This window comes from Parasteatoda tepidariorum, chromosome 9 (assembly GCF_982258835.1).
Source record: "Parasteatoda tepidariorum strain Cologne lab strain chromosome 9, Ptep-v5.0, whole genome shotgun sequence".
In the NCBI taxonomy this organism is placed as follows: Eukaryota; Metazoa; Arthropoda; class Arachnida; order Araneae; family Theridiidae; genus Parasteatoda; species Parasteatoda tepidariorum.
Window position 1 is genome coordinate 12,276,987 of NC_141763.1, and position 24,114 is coordinate 12,301,100.

Sequence of the window (24,114 nt, forward strand, 5' to 3'; positions counted from 1 at the left end):
CGATATCTCGAACTTGAAGGGAGATAAGAAAAAATTCGAGATACTGAAAATTCGAATTATCGAAAATTGCATGTTATCGATGGTAGAATAAAGAAAAAAGCTCTTTACATACCTTATTTACAATACATTCCATATTTATTCTAAAAACACTTTTTACACTTTCATTTAAAAAAAGATTCAATTGTTGTTTGCTTTAGAGATGCGTAAGAAAGTTCGCCTATAACACTTTCTAAGTAGACTATGTCTCCTCTGACATATTCTGCCTCTCAATAAACCTCCTTACAAAGTCCACAGTCTTACAGTTACAGTGTACAGTGAGAATTAGTTTTTTATTCTTAAACTTTTTTTTTTATTTTGGAGTATTTTTTTTATTTTCAGAGAAAAAATCTACACTATTTATGGAAAAAAATTCAAGTTATCGTGGGATTAGAAAAAAAATTCGTAAAACCAAGTTTTTTTTTTTAACATTGAGTGTATAGGAAATTTGAAGGGAATTTTTTTTCCTTCGAGATATCGACAAATTCGTGAAATCGAGGTTCGAGTTAGCGAGGTTCGACTGTACTTTGCTTTTGATAACTCGGATGGAATATTGCAATCAAAATTCTGACCATTGTCTGGTTAGCTAGAGGGCTTAAATTTTAACTTATGCTCTGGAGGACAATATAATTTTCAATTGTTTAATTGACCGCTATAAGCAAACTTTATCGTCAATCAAAATTCCGACCGCTTCATTGACACTCTACGTTACAAGAGTTTTCTGACCTCTACAAGCAATATCCTGCCGCCCTGTTTATCAAAAATCTGACCACTGTTCGAATAGTTGTTACATATGTAAATATTAAACCAATATTAAATTCTACTAAAACTATATTAAATCTTTATGCTGTTATTGTATAATATTAGCTAGATTAAATCAAACGTTTGCTTTCACAAAGATATAAATATTATGATCTCCTATAACTAAATAATTAATGAAATATATGAGTCTTTTAGCCCATCTGATAAAGAATTTGTCTATTACTTTTTTTTTAAATAAAAAAATAAATAATAATCGAAATTTTAGAGTCTTTGTTGACATTTGTCCACGTAGTGCAGATCTACAATCTAAATTGGAATTTAAAAATAAAGCAATAGGACCAAATTAACGTTAGTTTTACAAAAATTTAAAAATAAATAAATGCATATAATTTTTTTTAAAGTTTTAATCTATCTATAATGACTACTGCTATAAACAATGTGTGCATAAATCATTCATAATAACAGTTATAAGTTTTTTTTTTTTTTTTTTTGTAATTGTAATTTTTTTTGGCGTAATTTATTTAGAATTTTTTTATTTTTTTTATGGTTTTAGAGTTATGAATCTTTTTCTTGAGCGTCATTTAGTTAATATTTTTTCCCCTTCAGTTTTTGATTTATAAATCTTTCGTATAGCATAATTTATTTAACAATATTTTTTAATTCTGTAATAAACAATGTATGCATAAAACATTCAAAATAACAGCTGTGAGTTTTAGTAAGTAATTGTAATTTTTGATTTGTAAATCTTTTCTTTACGTGATTTATTAAACAATTTTTTTTCTTCTCGTCTTTGAGTAATGAATCTTTTTCTTGAGCGTCATTTAGTTAGTACTTTTTTCCTTCAATTTTTGTTTTATAAATCTTTCGTATAGGATAATTTAGTTCATTTTTTCTTCTTTTAAATTAAGTTACGCATCTATCTTTTAACACAATTTGGTTAGCATTTTTTTAAAATTTTTTTTAGCAATTGCAATTCTCGAATTGTAAATCTTTTCTTTAAGTGATTTATTTAACAATTTTTTTTCTCGTCTTTGAGTAATGAATCTTTTTCTTGAGCGTCATTTAGTTAGTATTTTTTTCCTTCAATTTTTGTTTTATAAATCTTTCGTATAGCATAATTTAGTTAACATTTTTTCTTCTTTTAAATTAAGTTACGCATCTATCTTTTCACACAATTTGGTTAGCATTTTTTAAAATTTTTTTTTAGCAATTGCAATTCTCGAATTGTAAATCTTTTCTTCACGTGATTCATTTAACAATTTTTTTTCTCGTCTTTGAGTAATGAATCTTTTTCTTGAGCGTTATTTAGTTAATATTTTTTTCCTTCAATTTTTGATTTATAAATCTTTTGTAATCATTTCCTTTCGTAATCAATCCTTAGTAAAAATTTTTTTTTAAAATTTAGTTACGCATCTATCTCTTAACATAATTTGGTTAGCATTTTTTTAAATAAAAGAATGTGTCGTAGCAAAGTTTTACGTTTACAAATATTTTGAGTAAATTGTTATGGAAAAAACTTTCCGAGACGAGTACCTTCTTAATACGTAAGGATTACCCTTTCGACAATAAAGGTTTCTCACATCAAGGTCACCGTTTTCATCCCCCACCCCCTTCCAAGAAAGCAATAATTTATTTTATGTCAGCTGGCAACTTTTGAGCGTCACCCCCACCCTTCGCATACCCCCTACTTAACATGCCTTATTCAACCTTGCCCTTCAATTTGCCCCTCTGCCACAAGAAATATCTTTACATTTTTTACACAAGAAAATGAGGAGCCGCCTTGGGAAAGATGTTTATTCAGTTTTTGCAGTTTCCACTTAACGAACAACAAAGCGTCTCTTTGTGAGGAGTTTTTATCGAGAGATCAAATATCAGATGAAGAGTTGATCTTTATAAGTTTGTCTTTCGGTCAATGAGTGCCTGGAAACATGAATCTTTCCAGTGGTCATCGCATGCCCCCCATCGGACTCGGAACTTGGCAGGTAATTATGAATGCCTCCATTATTAAATAGTTATTCATCTGGATTTTTGAATCGAACAATATTTGGAATCAACGGCTTGTGTATTTAAAATGTTGCAATAAAAATAATTGTACTTATTTTGATAATAAAAGTAAGTGATAAATTTTTTTTATTTTTACTTACTTGCAAGGCCGTTATATATATATATATATATATATATATATATATATATATATATATATATATATATATATATATATATATATATATATATATATATATATATATATATATATATAAATATATATATATATATATATATATATTCTATATTTTAATACTTACTGACGATAGATTAGAAGAAACATCAGTGTAGGGTATACCGGGCAGCGGCACTTAACCTTAAAAAAACATCAGTGTAGGGTTAAAATATCGAATAAATGTAATGATATCCACGAATAAATCCATATCAAATCGAATGTAATAAATATTTCGGACATTCACCTGTGATTGTCGACATACACCGGTGAAGGTCCGAATGTACAAGAATGTAATGAAATATTCGATCTTTCGCCGTGACATGTAGAGAAAACATGGAAAAACTTCAGAATAAAAAAGGGAAAAATAAAAATATTAAGAAAAATAATTACAATTAAAAAAAATTCCGAAAAAAGGAAAAATAAATAAAAATCCGGAAAATAAAAGATATAATCTTTTCATCAGCTTTTTTTTTTCTTTTTATCCTTTTTGTATTTATCTATTATGTTATATATATTATCCACAATTTTAGTAAAATAATTAATCAACATTTCGAACTCATTAATAGAAATACCTACCAGCAATCAATTCGTTTTTAGTCAAAGTTAGCACGAAATAAAAATTAAAATTACTATTTTACTATTTACAATTACTATTTTACTAGTATCAAAGGTAAATCATTGTATTGAAAAATCATTTCAAAAAAGCGTATACACGATCAGAAGAAATTTTTGTGTTTTGAAGGAATTCAGTGAATTTTCCCCATAAATCTAACCTAGTTTATTTACTTTTGAAATGTAAAGCGTAGAAACAAATTTAGAACTGGTGAATTTGTTTTTATTTCTTTGATTATGCTTATAATTTGTTTTTCTTAAACTCTATTGAAATAAATATAGAATTTTAACTCATCTAACTTTTTGTCATTAGCTGTGACAAGAGTTTCGTAAAATGTAAAAATTTATTAAAATCTTTCGTCGCAAATTCTAAGTTATGGTATAACTCTAAATTTTTCTATTAACTTTAAATTAAAAATATAGAAAAAAAAAACGGGGATTTATTTCTGTAAAAGTATATTTTTATATCTAAAACAACTGATTAAAAACAAAAATTAATTGCATTTATAGAACTGTTTCTTTTCGTTTACCGCTTGTTTTAAATAAAATATAGTCGACAAAAATGCATCTGATAAATTTATACAGGGTTATTCATAATTCCCTCCGGGGTTTCGAAGCGTTATAGTAAAAAAAAGAAGACGAGTATGCAGGGGCGGATCCAAATATTTTCCTGCGGGGGGGGGGGGGTCATAGACTCAGATCCCCCCCACACACAATTAATTTTTTTTATAAAAAAATATTTTTAAAAACATTTTTTCGAAAAAAAACTGGGTTTTTTAATGCTAGTCTTCTAATTTATTTTTTTCATAATGAACAATAGAACAATACATAAATAATTCAAGTATTAATAATTCAAGCATGGTGCCAGATTTTATTTACGAGTTTCGCAAGTTTCCCATCTTCACTTTTATGCAATCTTTGATTAAACCTGTTGAAGCGCGCTTCAACATTATTAATGTTTACAATGAAACTATGACGAATTTCGTTTTAATCTTTTGGATTATGATTCTTAAAACAGTGAAGAACATAATTAGATGAGGGTGAAAACCAATTTTTTCGACCTACCTAGGTGTATATGCCCCCTTAAATAATTTTTGAAATATTTTATTTCTTTTGTAAACTATTAAAATATTATAATTTTTTTTTCTTCCAGTTTTTTTTTTGGGGGGGGGTCATGACCCTTATGACCCCCCGCTGGATTCGCCACTGCGAATATGGCAAAAAAGAACATATGAAATTATTCCGAAAGTATTCAAGTTTTAATTTAAGCAGTTGCCAGAAGATGGCAGTAACATGTACCAATGAAGCCAGTTGTATAGTCCAATCCACCTAAGTTGGCACTGTAGAGAAAGGCAGGTAGACCGGATTACAGCCGTTGTCATGGAAACTGGGTTACTCTTTAAGTCAGTTGGGTGATGAGGTAGCAAAAAAGGGAGAGAAAGTGGCCAGTATTGGCGTTTAAGAAAGCAAAACGCCGAATTTTTTTTATTTTTAAAAAACTAAGAATCGTACTAAAATTTTGAACAGAATACGGAAAAGAACACGATTTTTTAGAGCAATTCTAATAATTATTATTTTAAGATACTAGTTGTAAGCTCATTTCTTAATTCATATTTAAAAAGCAGATTTTCTTATTACGATTTTTTAACTAAATGATACTAATTTTAAACAACAGAAAAAATATATATATTTAAAAATATTCTTTTTTGCTGAAATCTAAGTAAAAAAGAAAAGAAATACATAGATGCGCATGAATACTTTGTTTTAAATATTTATTTTTATATTCTTATTTTTTTGTAAATTAATGTACATTAATTTATCCCACATTGGTGTTTTGTTGGGGAAGGAAAAGTCAGCATAGGCAGGAAATTACATCCCACCCTCTTAGACTCAACAGGAACTCTTTGACCACCTATCCTGGTGGTTATCATGTTATTCATTTAATATTTTAACAGTTGACAGTTCCTTCTGCAAACTATTTGTGGGATCGCCCAGAATTAAATTCAATCCACAATTTCACATCAGGAGAAATTCTACTTGGTTGGTTAGGCACATTTTTTCAAAAGAAAATACATATCTTAAAATATCAGAACCTTTCCTTTACTTTTCAGGATCTTTGCGGGTGATAAGAGGCTTAAGACAAAAATCCGTATAATTAGTTATTTAAGTATAGTAGAATTAGTTAGTCTCGAAATATTTTGTCAGATACTGAAATATCTTAATATTTTCTATGTAAGAGAAAGAAATTCTCAGCTTTTTTGGCTTTGTATTTCAAAAATAATAATTAAAATATTGATTGGTTTAAATTAACCTTTCGATGTTTAAAAAAAAATTAACGATTCAAATTTTGTGTCTTTATTGAAATTATTTCAATTCCTATACATTTTATTTGTTTATAACTAACGGATTTGCGCACTTATATTATGGAATTTGTATTTCGGATAATATTTAAAAGTCCCTTTAATTAAACAGACTAAAAATCTTAAATTTCCGCCATCACATTATTAAAGTTCCTATAAAAAGCGAATTGTACTTCAGAGCTACACATGGCGCAAAAGACACTAAATTTGAATCTTTACAAAGATTGAATAAAGCGAAAACAATTTTTACTTTTGTCGTAAAAAAATAATAATAAAATCAGATGTTAAATTAGCTCTACGGCAAATATGCTCAACTGTCATCAGTTTAATAATATTCACCTGCCTATTTGGGTGGTTTTTTTTTTCATTCATTCTGTGGGGAAATTTTTTTTCATTAAATATTGTACATATGAGGTTAATATTTAGAAAATTAAACAGTCAAATACAAAAAGAAAGCAAAATAAGAACAGCACAAGAGATAGAACACTCAAGCAAAGGCAAGGAGAATGGAAAGAGCTGGCTGACCAGTGTAAAAACATAGCCAACGCGCCAATTCCGCTTGGCCTTTAAAACTGATTCAGCGCTAAACTAAAACACCTCCTTTTTCTTTGTACATTCGCTTCACTGAGAAGGTATTTATAAGTTAAATACATTTAAACATGAAAAGTTTCTAATGCATGTTTTAAGATAAACTTTTCTTACTATACAACATTTATTTATATTTGTACGCTCATTTAAACTGCAATTCATTTCAAAATAGCGAAGAACTACTTTTCAAAGGCGGAGTATTACATAGTAAAGAAAAATGTGTTTACATTATGTAATTTTTTTTATTGTAAAGAAAAACGGCGTTTACAGGCGCAGGGAATTATGACTAACCAAATATATTATGTTTTAGTAAGATTTTCTAAGTTGGATTTAACATTATCTTAGAAAGCCAGGACATTATTCTTTTGCTTGCTGAAATCTGCGTAATTTTATACGTAAAAACTTGAAAGTGCATTTAATGGAATTTTATTTAGTGCAAGAAAGTTAAAAATTTTTCTTATTATTTAAGGAAGAAAATAATTTTTTGTTGGCTCAAGTCGGCCGAACTTAATTTGTAGATTCAGAAATAAAACTGCAACTGCACACAAAAAATTAAAAAGAGTTTCTTACTTACAATTAAAAAAACGTATTCACATTATGGTAGTAATATTTTTCTTCATTGTTAATTATCATGTTAACATTAATTTTAAAATGTGATCAGGTTAATCTATGTTATTATAGGAAGTAGTTATAGAAACTTTAACTACGGCCATTCCAAAAAAAAACTCTGATATAGAGTAGCCCTCTGTTCGCTGCCGCTCTCTGACCCCGATGATTGCTTTTCAATAATTGTTATTTCTTGACAGAAAAAGTTAAAATTGAGCCGTGATGGTTCAGGGAATAGAGCGTTCGCCTTCCAATGAGGTGAACCGGGTTCGAATCCCAATGAAGACTGGTCGAAAAGAATTCCGGCGTGCACCGACCGCAGTGCTGACGTAAAAATATCCTCCATGGTAAACGAATCATGGGTTGGAGTCCCCTTACCGTCAGGCTAACGGTGGGAGATTTTCGTGGTTTTCCCCTCCATGTAACGCAAATACGGGCTAGTTTCAACAAAAAGTCCTTAACGAAGGGGCATTTCTCCCAATACTTGATCCAGGAGTTCTCTTGTCTTCTGGATTGGGTTCATAATTACAAGGCAAAGGCTACTTTACAAGGCTAACGGCAAAATCACAGTCGTATACCCAAAGTCGTAATTAATAGCCGTAAACCCAAATAATTGAGTCAACAACGGTTATAAAAATAAAGTTAAAATTATTCAGTTAACATATGTGTACCAAAAGCATTTCTGTTTGTGTGCATTATAAAATATGATAAATATTCAAAAAACAGAAGTAATTTTTTTAAGTAATCATTTTTAAAAATAGCATTTATATTGTTCGAACAAATGTGATGAGTTCACCACCGTAATTTAATATTTTTTCTTACCAAACGGGTGGATATATTAAATACTATTTTCGCTTGCATCTCTGTGTGCATGATATAACAGATCTCAATAACTGTAAGTTATAACAATATATTAATGTCACAAAAATAATAATTGTAAAATGGTTAATAAGATTAGACCACCTTTCTAAATAACTTTATTGTGGGGGAAGACCATATTAGACAATGTCAACCTTCGTCTATCAAAAGATACCTCACCATCATAGAATCGAGTGAACATGTCTTTGTATACTAGTGAATTAAAATTGTATTTTTTGTAATGGTAGACACATTACAGTCCCCTACCAGAATTTTATCTGTGATTGAATTCGATGAGCGGGATACCACTAGTTGATTCATTGTTGTTTTTGTGAGAATCCGGGAGAACTGTATTAAGATCACAGTACTTTCTGAATGTTGAGCGTGAGAGCTGTATTAAGTTCAGGTCGTGATCGCTCTTGTGTTGCCGTCAGCAGTCGAGTGAATACAAGTAGCAAGTCAACTGTTCATTGTGGATCATTAATCGAAGTAGGCCTGATCAAATCGTAGTGGGCGTTTCTGCCAAGGTAGGCGTGTTCACATCACGTCCGGGTCACCAATGTGGGGAGAGTCGCATCGACCCTGTCAACCGTCATCTATCAAAAGGTACCCCATCATAGAATCGAGTGAATATGTCTTATATACTAGTGAATTGAAATTGTATTTTTTGTAGTGGTAGATACGCTACAGACTTACCGTTTCCACTTAGTGACCAAAAACAAAAACTTCGGAAAATTAGAATAACAAAGGAAACTTGTTTTCCCGCTAAATTTATGTTACCAATGGAAGATGTATATTCTGTTTTGTATGCAAAGCAAAATGACAAAGTATGAAATGTAATGACGGGCCGTTCCATTCCTACGTAAGCATACTTTTTGGCAACTTTGGACTTCCTCCTATAAATAAAGCCTTCCACGCTTGCTTACGTAAGAAAATACCGCCTCTTGTTTTTGACTTCCACTTTTACTCTACCAATCTACGTTTAGGATTAAATTTAAATAAAATACGTAAAAATAATTTAGCACAAAACGATGCTTGTGTTTCATCACTTTTATAAAATTTAGAATATTCTTTATTTTATTTTATTTATATTATATTTATTTATACTATATTTTTACATTGTATTTACGTCGTTGAACAGCCGACCCAATTTTTGGGTCACTCCGTAGCCTTGTCATTTTAAACACAATCCAGAAGACAAGGGAACTCGAGTATTGGGAGAAATTTGCCTTTCGTGGAAGACTATTGATAGAGCTAACCCGCATTTGCGTTACACGGTGAGGAAGACCACGAGAACCTCCCACGATTCTCCTATGATTCGCCTACCACTGAGGATATTTCAGGTCAGCACTGTGGTCAGTGCAAGCCGGGTGCGGAATTCGCATTGACCAGCCATCGCCTATATCGAACCCTCATTGGAAGACGAACGCTCTATCCCCTGAGCCATTGCGGCTCATAATTCCAAATTTGAAATTTTTTCGATTGGAATTTCTTTTTTACATTTTTTAAAAAAAAAAATTTAAAATAAGGGGAGCCTTGCTCATTATCCTCCTCCCTTTGCTAGCAAAAATATTAGAGGAGATATTAAAACTAAAGATTGTTCTGTTAAACCTGGATTTGTTTATATGACACAATGTCATTTAATAATGGTAACAGGATGCGGTAAGCAAGTATCGAAAGTTTTTTTTACAAAGTCACACAAAGCTTTACCTCAGTGATTCTCAACCTTTTTTTTTATTTTTATGGCGGGACACTTTTAACGATTTCGAAATTTGACGGCACACAATGAAAAAAATTAGTTTAAAAGTTGTTTACTTACCTATAATACACTGTGTTAAATAGTTTGTGATAATAATTTTGAACGCGAAGTAAAATATGTAAAATAAAAGCACGTTTATTAAGGGATTAAATATTTCATTCGACCAATTTTTTGCTAGTTAGTAACAGTTATTTATTTTTTTGCTAGTTATTAATTTTTAGCTTGTTTTCTATAGTTATTAACTGTTAGTTATTTTACATTGTTATTTTTTTGTGATTTCTTGTTAACTAGTTTTTTTGTCAATTATTAATTGTTAGCTTATTTTTTTTTGTTAGTTATCCTTTGTTAATTTGCTTTTAAAACTATTAATTGCATAGCTTACTTTAATGATTAGCTTTTATTTCCGTTTGAAAGTTAATATTTAGCTTGTGTTCCTTTGTTAATTAATAATTTTAATACTCATTAAATTTTCTACTTATTTCAACATTTTTCTAAAATTGGCCAAGGACAATTTAAACGCTTCCTTCTTATTCTAACTCACTTTAAGATTGTCAGAGAAAAGACAATCGCCGACAAAAATGTTCACGCGGTTAAAGCGTGGAAAAATTATAAAAAGTATATATATATATATATATATATATATATATATATATATATATATATATATATATATATATATATATATATATATATATATATATATATATATATATATATATATATATATACGAGGGTTGCTATTTATATTTCTGGCCTTGGCAACAGTAAGTGTTGCTAGGCGCCCGCAGACGATTTTAATCGAATGTTTGATATTTTTAAACATAAATTTAGCAGACGATTTACCATTATAGCTTCATTTGTGTTGTTAACAGTAAATTGAAAAGTTCTTCTCTTTCAAAAAAAGGAATTTAATCGTAAACATTTTCGTGCCATTATTTTTCATAACTTTCGACGTGGATTGTCAAGACAAGAGTGCTTCGATGAACTTAATTCTTTATTCAGCGATAAAGCGCCATCCTACAGCACTGTAAAAAATTGGTATAACGAATTTAATCGTGATCGATGTTCGATCCAGGACGAATCCCGTGCAGGTCGTCCAAAATCCGTTGTTGTGCCAGAAAAGATCGATGCTGTGCGTGAACTGATAAAGCAAGATCGTCATGTGACATGCCGTGAGATAGAGGCGTCTTTGGACATTAGTATGACTAGCATCAATAAAATATTGCATGAACATTTGAGCGTAAAAAAAATTTGTTCGCGTTGGATCCCGCATAATCTGACAAACGCTCAAAAAAGGCTCGTGTCGATTGGTGCAAGGAAACGTTGGAAACATACGTTCAAGGTACATCAAAGGCTGTGTATAACATCTACACAGGTGACGAATCATGGATCTATGCATATGAGCCGGAAACAAAACAACAATCAACTGTATGGGTCTTCCAAGACGAGGCAAAACCAACAAAAGTTGTTCGAGGAAGAAGCACATTGAAACAAATGATTGCCTGTTTCTGCGGCATTAACGGTCATGTGGCAACAGTGGCGTTAGAGCAACGCAGGACGGTCAATTCTGAATGGTACACGACCATTTGTTTGCCAGAAGTCATCGGAGAAATTCGAAAAAAGCAGAAGAACAGGCGAATCATTCTTCATCATGACAATGCGAGCTCGCACACATCGACTCAAACAAAGGCATTTCTGACGGAGCGAAAGATCGAACTGATAGGTCATCCGCCGTACAGCCCTGATTTGGCACCCAATGACTTCTTATCTCCACACATTAAAAATAAATTACGTGGACAACGATTTTCGACCCCCGAAGAAGCGGTTGATGCATTCAAAACGCATGTTTTGGAGTTACCTCAATCGGACTGGAAAAAGTGCTTTGAAAATTGATTCAAACGCATGCAAAAGTGTATTGATCATCATGGAGAATATTTTGAAAAACAATAAAACCAATTTCGATCCTACATATTTGTTTTTTCATTATTAGGCCGGAAATATAAATAGCAACCCTCGTATATATATATATATATATATATATATATATATATATATATATATATATATATATATATATATATATATATATATATATATATATATATATATATATATATATATATATCATATATATATCATATTATCTATGAATATATAATATTATATGTATATATACTTTTCTTTAACTTAAACTTTACTCGTAATAAAAAAAAGCATTATGATTTTAATTTTTATTGTATCATTTCTAATATTTGACGGCACACAAAAGTTCCGTGGCACAGTGTTTGAGAATCACTGCTTTAGCTAAATAAGATTGTATTGTCAAACGTCCTGTTCATGTCCTGTACTTTTGAGTAGGAAGTTCCCCCTTCTAGCTTTTAATTCAGCTGCAGATCCAGAGCTGCAATAAATGATTTTCAAGAACGTTTGATGAGAGAACCTTATTGAATGCAATAAAAAGTTTAAGAGAATTAATTAATCATTGTGTCTCATTTTTAAATTGCATTTTTCAATTAACTTCTCAAACAGTACTAAACAGAATTTTTCACGAGTTTAAAGCGTTAAAAAGTGATTAAAACTTTGGTTTAAATAGAACTATGTACAGAATATTCAAGAGTATCAGAATTTTCAACAAAACTGGTCATTTAAAAGGAAAAAAAAAATACTTTGATGCATATAAACATAAAATAATTAATTTTATCTAATTTTTATAAATGGAGCAACTATTTTTGTATGTTGATTATTAGTAAAAATAAATGATTCAATTCCTACTATTAGTTTCAAACTCTCCCTGCATCTTGTTCAAACTTTCAATCGTTAAATAAAATACTTTTTATTCATACAATCAACTTCAAATACATTTTTTTTGAAATTGCAGTGGATGTCACTTGAAGTTAATACAGTTTTTTCAAATATTAATTCTTTAATCAAATTTAAGCAATAAGTTTTAGCTTTAAATGGTAGAAACCGGTTTGCATTTTTTTTATCCTCCTCTATCAATGGGTTAACCTTGTAATGCAATACGTTAAAAATAAATACAAATAGGAAGTATATAACAAATCTCCTGAGTTGTTGTTGTAGTTCATTTAAGTCACACTAGAGCTGCACAATGGGCTATTGGCGACGGTCTGGGAAACATCCCTGAGGATGATCCGAAGACATGCCATCACAATTTTGATCCTCTACAGAGGGGATGGCACCCCCGCTTCGGTAACCCGACGACCTGCAAGCGAAGTCGAGCTCTTTACGTTGGAACAGTTTAACGAGGATCCCATACCGCACACCCTCGGTCCTTACGCAGACTAATCCAAGCGGTAACTCTCCCACACACTGACCGTGATGCTTGACTTCGGTGACGAGTCATCGCACTCCAGAGTTAATGGTAATAAATAGTTTCCTTGTCATTATAGCCGGGTTGGTAGGGTGCTGGACTGAAGTTCGTGAGAACAGGAGGCTGAATCCAGCTGGCCGAAGACAGTAGTAAATAGTGAGTGGTGCACGTTAAATCTGTCAGGTCATGAAGTCCTCCATGTTCCCATAACAAATTAAACCTCTGGGGGTACTGAATTGGAGATTGGTCATATATTGGAAAAATCTCCCGAATTAAATGTATGTTTTAAATACAAAAGTATTGCCTATAAACTCGTGCAAATCATGTCATTATTAAAAAAAACTTCAGCGAGTCTCATAATTGGGTCTCATTATTATAATATACTAATATAATATCTAATATAATAAATATCCTATGTTTATATAATATATCGTCTAATGTATCCTATCGTTAAATTTAATATATGGTCTAATTTAACCAATGAACGTAAACAAGTACAAACAGGTTTCAGTCTCGTAAAAACAAGTATCACCTGATAATTAAGATTTTACATAGAATCTTAGAGTCCGTCTAATAATTTGGCCAGTGGACTGTAGACAGTAAGTTATTAATACTGAGCGGTTTTAAAATTATTATTGGAAAAATAAAATAATAAAGCAACATGTTCAAAAATATGCAACAATTTAAACAAAAAAAATTAGACTAAAGTTGAGACTGTTAGCTCAAAGGATTTGAAAAACTTCATACTACACACTACACAATCAGTATCTGAGATAGATGGGTCAGCTTGTCTAGGAAATAAAGGCGGATGGTGCGCAATGCTGACCATATTGTCACTATTATGACTGTTGATCATGGAAATTATGGATGCTTCATTTCCATAACCTCCAGGTTCTCAATGTATTATTGTGAGAATATTTTGCTTTAAGAATTGTTAATACTTCACATATATTTTATTTAATTTTTTTAAAATTTTTATTCCAATTTATTTTTTATATTAAGATTACGTGTTATAGAAGTTTAACTAAAATAACAAATTTTGGTTTTTGTTATTTGTCTCTTCATTTGAAAAAAATATTGCAAAATTCTTTGTATCATTTTATATAAAAAATTAATTAATAGATAATCAAGTATATATATATCAATAAATAGATAACCAAATATATATTATAATAGAATAGATCATCAAAAAGTAATGGAAACAAATAATCAAAATAAAACGCACATAATAAAAATAAATAGCCATACTTTTGACAACCTGTAATAATTAGTTAATAATAGGACATATTAATAATAGAAAATGTAACAACCTAGTTAATATTTTCTTGAATAATAAATGTACAGTAGTAAATACAAATTTTCTAAATAAATATGAATATCCAAACAATTTTTCCTGCATAATAAAATAATTTTCTAAATAAAAAATATTCTTCGGCTTATAAATTTTATCTAATAACGAAATTTATTTAAAGATAATTTTATTTTTGATTCTTAAATTTATTTATAGTATGAAATGTACTTTTATATATCTTTAAGTTTGAACAACTAAAATATGTAATTAAATTCGCTTGAAATTATTTAAAAAAAAATTATTTCAACGCATCAATATAAGTTATAGAGAGAAAATTACAGCTGTAATCAAAATTTTGATTACAGCTGTAATCAAGATTACAAGTAATTGATTACTGTAATCGACTATTATTTTACTCTTTTTTTTTCTTCCCTGTGTAAATTCAGCAACCCTCGTATATAAAATCGCACAAAACACGTCCCACAATCAAAACAGCAAAACTAGGAAACAAAACTTGGCACACTTCAAATCACATTAGATTATTATTATTAGAGCCCGGATTTTGATGACCTAAAAATTCTCAACTAATGCCCTTAAAAAGTGCAAAAAATACCTTTAAAAATGCGATGTTTTACTAAAGCGATGTTTTACTGTTTAAAATTATTATGTGTCATTTCAAAAAATTTAAAGCAATGCAGTACTTGTTCTACGTTTATTAAAGTTTGAAAAATATGTTTCATATCCTAAAATAACTAAAAAAAAAGAGAAAAAAAGAAAAGGAAAACTGTAACAAAGAATTACTTCTAAAGATTTTATATCAATGAATAACATAATGGAAAAACATAATGAAATGCAGGTGGTATTGAGAGTTAGAATATGATATGTAAAATTATAAGACAAATCCAACATTTCATGTCATAAAAATGCCCCAAAAAATAATAAAAATTGGAAAAAATGAACAAAGAACTTAAAAAATGCTTTAAAATGCAAAATACGCCCCAAAATTTAAGAAAAAAGCCCCCATAATTCTAAAAAAATGCTCTAAGGACAAAAAAATGTCCGAAAATGCAAATATCATCAAAATCTGGGTCTTAATAATTATGTATTATTTTTTTGTTGTTGCTCCAAGCCGAGTAAAAATGTGATAAAACAAAACGTCGTGGCAAATTATTTTACGCCCGATTTTTCTCGGAATAATAAATATTTGCAATGTATACAACCCGAACTAACTCGGGATAATCAGGAAAGCTGTTAAAAGTGAAAATAAAAGGATGAAAATCTTACTTGTGAAATATAAAAGGTCTTCCTCTTGTGAATTTTTCTTCGCATCCGTATGCAGAGCAGTAGGCGAGCATTTTTAACTGAATTTTATTGTTATCAAAACACAGATCAGCAATCCACTGCCACAATAAAATACTGGAGATAAAATTTACTGGGGGGGGGGATCGTCTCGGATCTTTGCAACAAGGGAAGGTTCTGTCGATGTAGAAGCCCGCTCCAAGTTCATGAATCCGAGAACTTGGAGGTAGAATGGTAGAAATCATATAAATCTCGGTGCGCTGCCGCGAAGCGGCATTAACCGATTCATCTGTAGTAGTAATTCGATGATGAGGAGTAGTGAGGTGGAATGGAGATGGGGGGAAGAGGTGGTGCTTAGCACCAAAAATCGAGAGTGTATTTCGTGTGTTAGGGCTACGTCATATCCCTAAGGAAAAAGGCAGTGATTGGGCTAAATTTAGTGTTGTCGTCAATTAATTCAATATCTAGGAGTGAGTTAAAATTGCTGGTGGTACAGGTTTTTGCTTCATCGTAGAAATTTTGGTTTAAATTTTTTATATAGACGTTGATGTCATCAATTTTAAGATCCCTTTTTATACTATTTGTTGGAGTGGTTTGTTACTCCTCTGAATACATTAAGTTAACAGAATTAAGTTTCGGTCGTGTGGTGGCAACAGACATTTTCTTTTCAGATAACGTAAGTGACGTCATCCGTGCATATGATTATGGAATCTGTATATAAAGCATGCATTGTTGTAAGCATGTGTTCTTGTCGACTTCCTGTCTTGTCTCTTCACTATGTCACGTCACTGTGTTGTTGTTTCCGGTGACGTACCAACATTTTTGTTAAGATATATTTATGTTTAAATATCTTCAGTTGTACGCTGTATCGAGATGGTACTGTATGAAATAAAGAAATGTTTAAATCTTCAAGTTTCTTTATGTGAGTTAACACTTTCACTCAATACTGTGCTACTCCGCTAACGCATCAATACTATTATTGCTAATGCATTTAGGGGCGCCGACGAGTCTTCTTATAATCTTCCCTTCTGCCATAGAGAGTTTATTTTTTAAGTGATCACTTAGAGTGGAGAACTTGGAGGAATTTCTCTCTCCAAGAAATTGGATGAATCGTCGGCACTATCCAAGATATTGAATGTCACAGATATCTGCGCATGCGCATTTTTCATATTCAACATTTTAAAATCATACTTACACGAATTCAAAATGACTAAACAAATTCAGATAAAATCATAATAACACGAATAGAGGGTCCCGCATTGGACTAATCGTTAAGACACGGTTCCAAGCAGATCACCAAAGTCAAGCTTCACTGGCTGCGGTCAGTGTGGGTGTGGGTGACCACTTGCATCAGTCTGCGTAGGGACCGAGGGTGTGCGGTATGGGTCCTCGCTAAACTGTTCCACCGTAAAGTGCTCGACTTCGCGTGCAGGTCGTTGGGCTACCGAAGCGGGGGTGCCATCCCCTCTGCAGAGGATCAAAATTGTCAGGGCATGTCTTCGGATCATCCTCAGGCATGTTTCCCAGACCGTCGCCAATAGCCCATTGTGCAGCTCTAGTGCGACGTAAATGAACTACAACTACAACAACAAGATCCTAACGAATTCATTTATTTGGATTAAAATATAGGAAAACGGACAGTAAAATGGCATAATCTGATGCCTGCTGGTTGACGTCACGAAACTTTAGAAACTGATTGGTTAAGGGAGGCAAACTTGGATATCAAGTAGAACATGTTCTACTATCATTCAGGGATTTGGCGGGGATCAAACCCATGACCTCTTGGACATCGGCACAATGCCCTACCAACCAGGTTATCAAGGCCCTTTTCTCTCGATAGTGTTATTTTAGTTGTTATTGTTATTTTAGTTGTAGTTCATTTTCGTCGCACTAGAGCTGCACAATGGGCGACGGTCTGGGAAACATCCCTGAGGATGATCCGAAGAAATGCCATCACCATTTTGATCCTATGCAGAGGGCATGACACCGCAGGTTCGGAAGCCCGATGACCTGCCCCCGCGAATTCGAGCACTTTACGATAGAGCAGTCTAACGAGGACCCATATCGCATACCCTCGGTCCTTACGCAGACTGATCCAAGTGATCACCCACCCCCACACTGACCGCAACTAGTGATACTTGACTTCGGCGACCTGCTGGTAACCGTGACTTAACAATCAGTCCACTGCGGAATGAGGAAATACTTGGATGGCAAGTAGAACATGTTCTACTATCATCCAAGGATTTGGCGGGAATCGAACCCACGACCTCTTGGACATAGGCCCAATGCCCTACCGACCAGGTTATCCCGGCCCCTTTCTCCCGATATAGCAAATATTAAATATATATATATGTATAATCATCTTTTTAGAAAAAATACCATTTTACCCCTCCCATAAATGTCTTTCAGGCAACACCTGTGAATTTTGCGAAGATAAAAATTAATAATTTATCGGAAATATAAATCCTTGCAAATTGAATTGACTCACTATATGCTTAATCTTAATTCATTTTTTAGACTACTTAATTTGTAAGAATTTAACTTTGGTCACTGTGTAAAGTAAAATATTGTATTTAAAAAACATCTTATAAAAATATCTAAAGAATAAAATATATTATTACCCCTCATAATTGAAGACAATCATTGCGAAGTAGGTATTTCAATATAAAATAAAACTGATATTCATTTTACATTTCATAAAAGATAAATAGCAAACATTAAGAGGAGAGAATTTTTTTAGATTAAGTATAAATTTGAGTTCGGTTAATTAATATATAATGCATTATAACAGAAATGTATAGTTCAAATCTTTTACTGCCAATATAATTTATATATTACAATTCCAAATTAAAAATAAATTTTTTTAAAATTTCGATTATGTATAGTTATTCTGATTGATAATCCCTCGTTCTTTTCGGAATAGCACCCAATTCTATCTTAAGATTGTTTAAAAAAGATTAATTTGACCGGCATTCATAAGAAGGCTTCTATTATAATCTTTGAAGCATCTTTCTTGTTGTACACTCTGCAGTTCATAGTGAATCGAATGTGTGAGATGCTTAATTATAGGGTAAATTTTAGTATGGGATTTCCAGGTAAAGATAGGACATGCATGCCCAAAGGGAAGAATAAACAATAAGTATAATATTATATTAAGTATAATATTATATTAAGTATAATATTATATTAAGTATAATATTATATTAAGTATAATCTTATGTTTATACTTAATTATATGAGCCGTGGTGGATAGAGTACTCGCCTCTCAATGAGGTGAACCTGGTTCAAATCCCAGCGATAGCTATCGATACGAATTCCGCACCCGGCTCGCACCAACCACAGTGCTGACGTAAAAAATCCTCAGTGGTAGACGGATCATGGGTTAAGAGTCCCCTTGCCGTGGGAGATTTTCTTGGTTTTCCTCTCCATGTAACGCAAATGCGAGTCAGTTCCATCATCAAGTCCTGCACAAAGGCCAATTTCTTCCACTACATGATCCAGGAATTCCTTTGTTTTCTGGAATGGGTTCAAAATAGGTTTAGGTTTCGGTGTTGAACATTGATAGTCGTAAATTCATACTTAAGCCGTCCCGTAGTGGACTGATCGTTAAGACACGGTTCCCAGCAGATCACCGAAGTCAAGCATCACTAGCTGCGGTCAGTGTGCGGGTGGGTGACCACTTGGATCAGTCTGCGTAGGGACCGAGGGAGTGCGGTATTGGTCCTCGTTAAACTGTGCTACCGTAAAGTGCTCGACTTCGCGCGCAGGTCGTTTGGCTACCGAAGCGGGGGTGCCATCCCCTCCGCAGAGGATCAAAATTGTGATGGCATGTCTTCGGATCATCCTCCGGGATGTTTCCCAGACCGTCGCCAATAGCCCATTGTGCAGCTCTAGTGCGACGTAAATGAACAACAACAACAAAAATCATACTAGAGCCGGCTGTTCAATGCCGTTTATAAAATAAAAAAAGAAAATATTTAATACCATAAAAACTTCAATTGCGTCAGAGCAAACCAATGGTCATAACAGTCAATGTTTCTGTAGCATTCGAAAACAGGTTCCCATTTTCAGGACTCGCTAGACGTGAATGATTTTTAATAACCGTCGTTGAACAGCCGACCCAATTTTGGGCTTACGACTACTCATGTTCAACTCCGCAGCCTTGTCATTTTGAACCCAATCCAGAAGACGAGGAAACTCCTGGATCAACACTCCCGGAGGTATGATTTGTTATGGGAACATGGATGACTTCGTGACTCGACAGATTTAGCGTGCACTGGTCACCATTTACTACACGAGGAGTCTTCTCTCGGCGGGGATCGAATCCACGATCTGTTCGACATGGGCCAAGGGCCCTACCCATCCTAGCCTCTAGACGTGAGTGATTATAACAAAAGAGATTTAGGGTCGGGATAGTCTGGTTGGTAGGGCATTGAGCCCATGTCCAACAGATCGTGGGTTCGATCCCAGGCCAACCGAAGACTCCCCGTGTAGCAAATGGTGCATGCTAAATCTGTCCAGTCACAAAGTCCTCCCATGTTCCTATAACAAATCGTACTTCTGGGGGAACTGACCCAGGAGTTCCCTCGTCTTGTTGGATGGGTTAAAAAATGACAAGGCTACGAAGTTGAACATGAGTAGCGGTAAACCCAAAATTGGGTCGGCTGTTTAACGACGGATATAGCTAAAGATATTTGAGACAGAAAACGTAAAATGAAGAGTCATTCCTTTTTGTTTGAATGTATATTTAGATGGAGGATGATGACGTGTCCCGTAAAGCATTGAGATGGGCCATCGATGCAGGCTATCGGTTCATCGACACGGCCTTTATCTACAAGAATGAAGCCGTACTGGGACAAGAACTGCAGAAGATACTCGAGGAAGGGAAAGTGAAGAGAGAAGAACTTTTCATAGCCACCAAGGTATTCTCTTCCTATTTCATATACAGTAAAACCCTGTTATAGTGACCGAAAAGTCCGCTCCCGCGTCTTGCTATACACGTATCCTGTTATTTATTGTGGATATAGTGAACCAAAAAAGAGAGGAAATTGGATATAATGAACTTTTATCTGTCTTCGACTCATTTTTTTTATAATAATTTTGAAATTTCTACTTAAAAATAAACACATATGAGCAATTCTACAAATAAACGCCAATTAGGCGGCCAAAAAAGAATAAATTTTTTTGGTGGGGAGGGGCACACTATTTCTACATGAATTTTCTTCTTTTTTATACCCTAAAAAGGCAAGGAAAAAATCGTGAACATGAAATTTTTTCTTTGTGACATACTTTAAATGTGGCATACTTTTTCTGACATACTCAGATAAATCTGAGCCATTTATTCAGATAAAACGATTTTTACATAAATATAATATTATTATAATGTCTCTCTAAAATGTTATTTATAAAGATTTCATACTATAAGATTATATTTTAGTATAAAAATTGGCGTTTATTTGTAGAATTGCTCATATGAGCAATTCTACAAATAAACGCAAATTAGGCGGCCAAACAAAAATAATTTTTTTGGGGGGGGGGCACGCTATTTCTACATGAAATTTAATCTTTTTTACACCCTAAAAAAGCAAGAAAAAAATATTGAACATGAATTTTTTTCTTTGCGACATACTTTAAATGACAAAATACCAATTTCAAAATTTTCCCGATTTTTTCAATTTACGAACTTTGATTAAATTTTTTTATTTTTGTTTGTTATACTAAAATATAATCTTATAGTATGAAATCTCTATAAATACATTTTAGGAAGACATTATAATAATATTATATTTTTGTAAAAATCGCTTTAACTGAATAAATGGCTCAGATTTATCTGAGTATGTCACATTTAAAGTATGTCACAAAGAAAAAAATTTCATGTGTACGATTTTGTCCTGCCTTTTTAGGGTGTAAAAAAGAAGAAAATTCATGTAGAAATATGAAGAAAATTTTTTTTATTGGCCCCCTAATTGGCGTTTATTTGTAGAATTGCTCATATACTGATTTTTAAAATCATATATAGCATGGAATATAGCGAAAAGCATTTTTTCTTGTTTGCTTCTTTTATCTCACTTTCTCATCTCTAAACAAAGGCTAACACCAGCAGATGTTGCAACTGTAAGGGAGCAGTAGGGTCAATATTTATTTCCTATCAGAGGGAGTGCGTAGTTATTCATTAATTGTCAAAGGGGTAGATACTAGTCTGTGAGGATATGGCAATAATTTCAACTAGTTTTTACTCTCATTTCATTTAAAGAATCCTGCGAAGAATAAGCGTCACAAATTAGACTATGGCAAGCATTAAACGTAAAATCTTCATTGACGATAAAATGGCAAAAAACAGAAAAATTGAAAATGGATATAATCAAGTCGATATTTGCAATAAAAAAAGTTATAAAAGCTGATATTTAAAAAAATTAACACATTTTTTGTTACTATATATTATTTTTCAGTCATTTATTTAAATAATGTGAAATAAAAGGAGGCGTTTGGAATCATAACTTAAATTGTCTGAGGAAGGATATAGTGAACTGCTGGTTATAGTGAACCGAAATTTTGGTCCCTTGTGGGTTTACTATAGCGGGGTTTGACTGTATATTGTATTTCTATAAAGGATTATTATTGTTGGAAAAGTAACTAAATATAGAGTTAAATATGCTATTACAAAAAAAATCGGTTTAAAGCATCTACAACTGTAAAATATTTTAACGTATCTTAACACCAAAAAGACATCAAGTATAAAATAATACTTAAAAAACTTCTTTAGTTGGAGCGAAAATACAGTTATCCACTCACTAAAAAGGGAAAAATAATATTTTCTAAATTCGAATTGTCAGAAAGTATTCTGTTTAAAATTTAATATTCAAAGTTTTTTTTTTTCTCAAATCACATTTTTTGACCTGGTGGGAAAATTATTCGACTTCTAATAAAGCTATTAAATAAGAGTTTTTTAATCGGTTTGATTATAGTATAGAGAATAACACAGTGAAAGCCTTTATAATAAGAATTTTTTTTAAAAATGGATTTTGCAACAATTGTGAACTTAAGACATATTTTTTTTTATCTGCATATCTTAATTTCATTTTTTAATGTTTCAAGTACAGAAATTTAAAAAATGAGCGCTTATAAAACACTATGTTTACAAAATATGCTTTTTTTTTAAAAAAAAAAATCATCCATAATTTGTTGTACTCATAAGCTGAAAAAGAATCTACCAAATTGGATTCCGTTTTAATTTTTTAAAACTACATTTAGGATGTTTTCGCTGCACTTAGAATTTAAAAAAAAATGTAATTTTTTTTAACAAAATGGCTGTGTTCTGAAAACCAAAATAAAAAAAAATAAAAAAAATGTGATACAATTGTATTTTTGAGTATTATACTTAAAACTAGAAAACTATTAAAAAATGCTTACTTGCAATGAAAACAAAATTCGTAGTATATGGGTGGAAAATTCTTTTTAGAGATACAGCAAATAGAGATATTTAAAAATGTTATCAAAAGCGCGATAACATAGATGTTTTCAGAAGCGAAAAGTCCCGCAGTGGACTGATCGTTAAGACACGGTTCCCAGCAGATCACCGAAGTCAAGCATCACTGACTGCGGTCAGTGAGCGGGTGGGTGACCACTTGGATCAGTCTGCGTAGGGACCGAGGGTGTGCGGTATTGGTCCTCGTTAAACTGTGCTACCGTAAAGTGCTCGACTTCGCGCGCAGGTCGTCGGACTACCGAAGCGGGGGTGCCATCCCCTCCGCAGAGGATCAATATTGTGATGGCATGTCTTCGGATCATCCTGCGGGATGTTTCCCAGACCGTCGTCAATAGCTCATTGTGCAGCTCTAGTGCGACGTAGATTAACAACAACAACAACAGCATCAGAAGCGAAAATAATTCAAGCAGGGCGTAAATGTGCGTGCGAGATAGATGTTAGCTTTTTCCATTCGGTGTTGGCTCGAAATTAAGTGTTTCTTCACATAATTGTCTGGGCTGTTCAACATCAGAGAGATATTACAACACACAATACAAGGGCAATGATACGTTATAGTATATAATTAAGTACTTGCACTTCAAGAAGAAGAAGAACTCCCATACCCTCACATGTGACCTATGACGTCAGCGCCAGCTAATCTTTATCAGCAAAATGGCGTCTTAAAGTTGAGCTAAGTTTCTCTACATAAGTTAGAATGTCAATGAAAGATAAGTTAATCGCACATCGAATGAGTTGAAATATAATTCTTTTTCTTCTACTTCCTTTAGTATTATTATTTGCTTATGTAGTTTATTTTAATCGTGATATATTTTTGTTTTGTGTACCTGGCAACGTCGATGCATAATTAGTTTGTTCTTATTCCACATGGCTTAGTGACTGTCTTTGTGTTAAGTCTCTGCGTAAAG

At 32.3% G+C, this 24,114-nt stretch overlaps 1 protein-coding gene across 4 annotated transcripts in view; it reads left to right on the forward strand.

The window, feature by feature from the left end:
• Positions 1–2,479: 2,479 nt before the first annotated feature.
• The window catches only part of LOC107451550 (1,5-anhydro-D-fructose reductase), a 59,614-nt gene continuing 37,979 nt past the window's right edge, over positions 2,480–24,114 (forward strand). Inside the window, exons 1-2 of one of the 4 annotated variants that reach the window (XM_087150882.1) lie at positions 2,480–2,780; positions 20,475–20,645. In XM_087150882.1, the coding sequence (XP_087007008.1) occupies positions 2,727–2,780; positions 20,475–20,645 (225 nt within the window). In that variant the 5' untranslated portion in view covers positions 2,480–2,726. The remainder of the gene's footprint in view (positions 2,781–20,474; positions 20,646–24,114) is intronic. The other 3 variants (XM_087150883.1, XM_087150885.1, XM_087150884.1) reach the window with 3 other exon arrangements.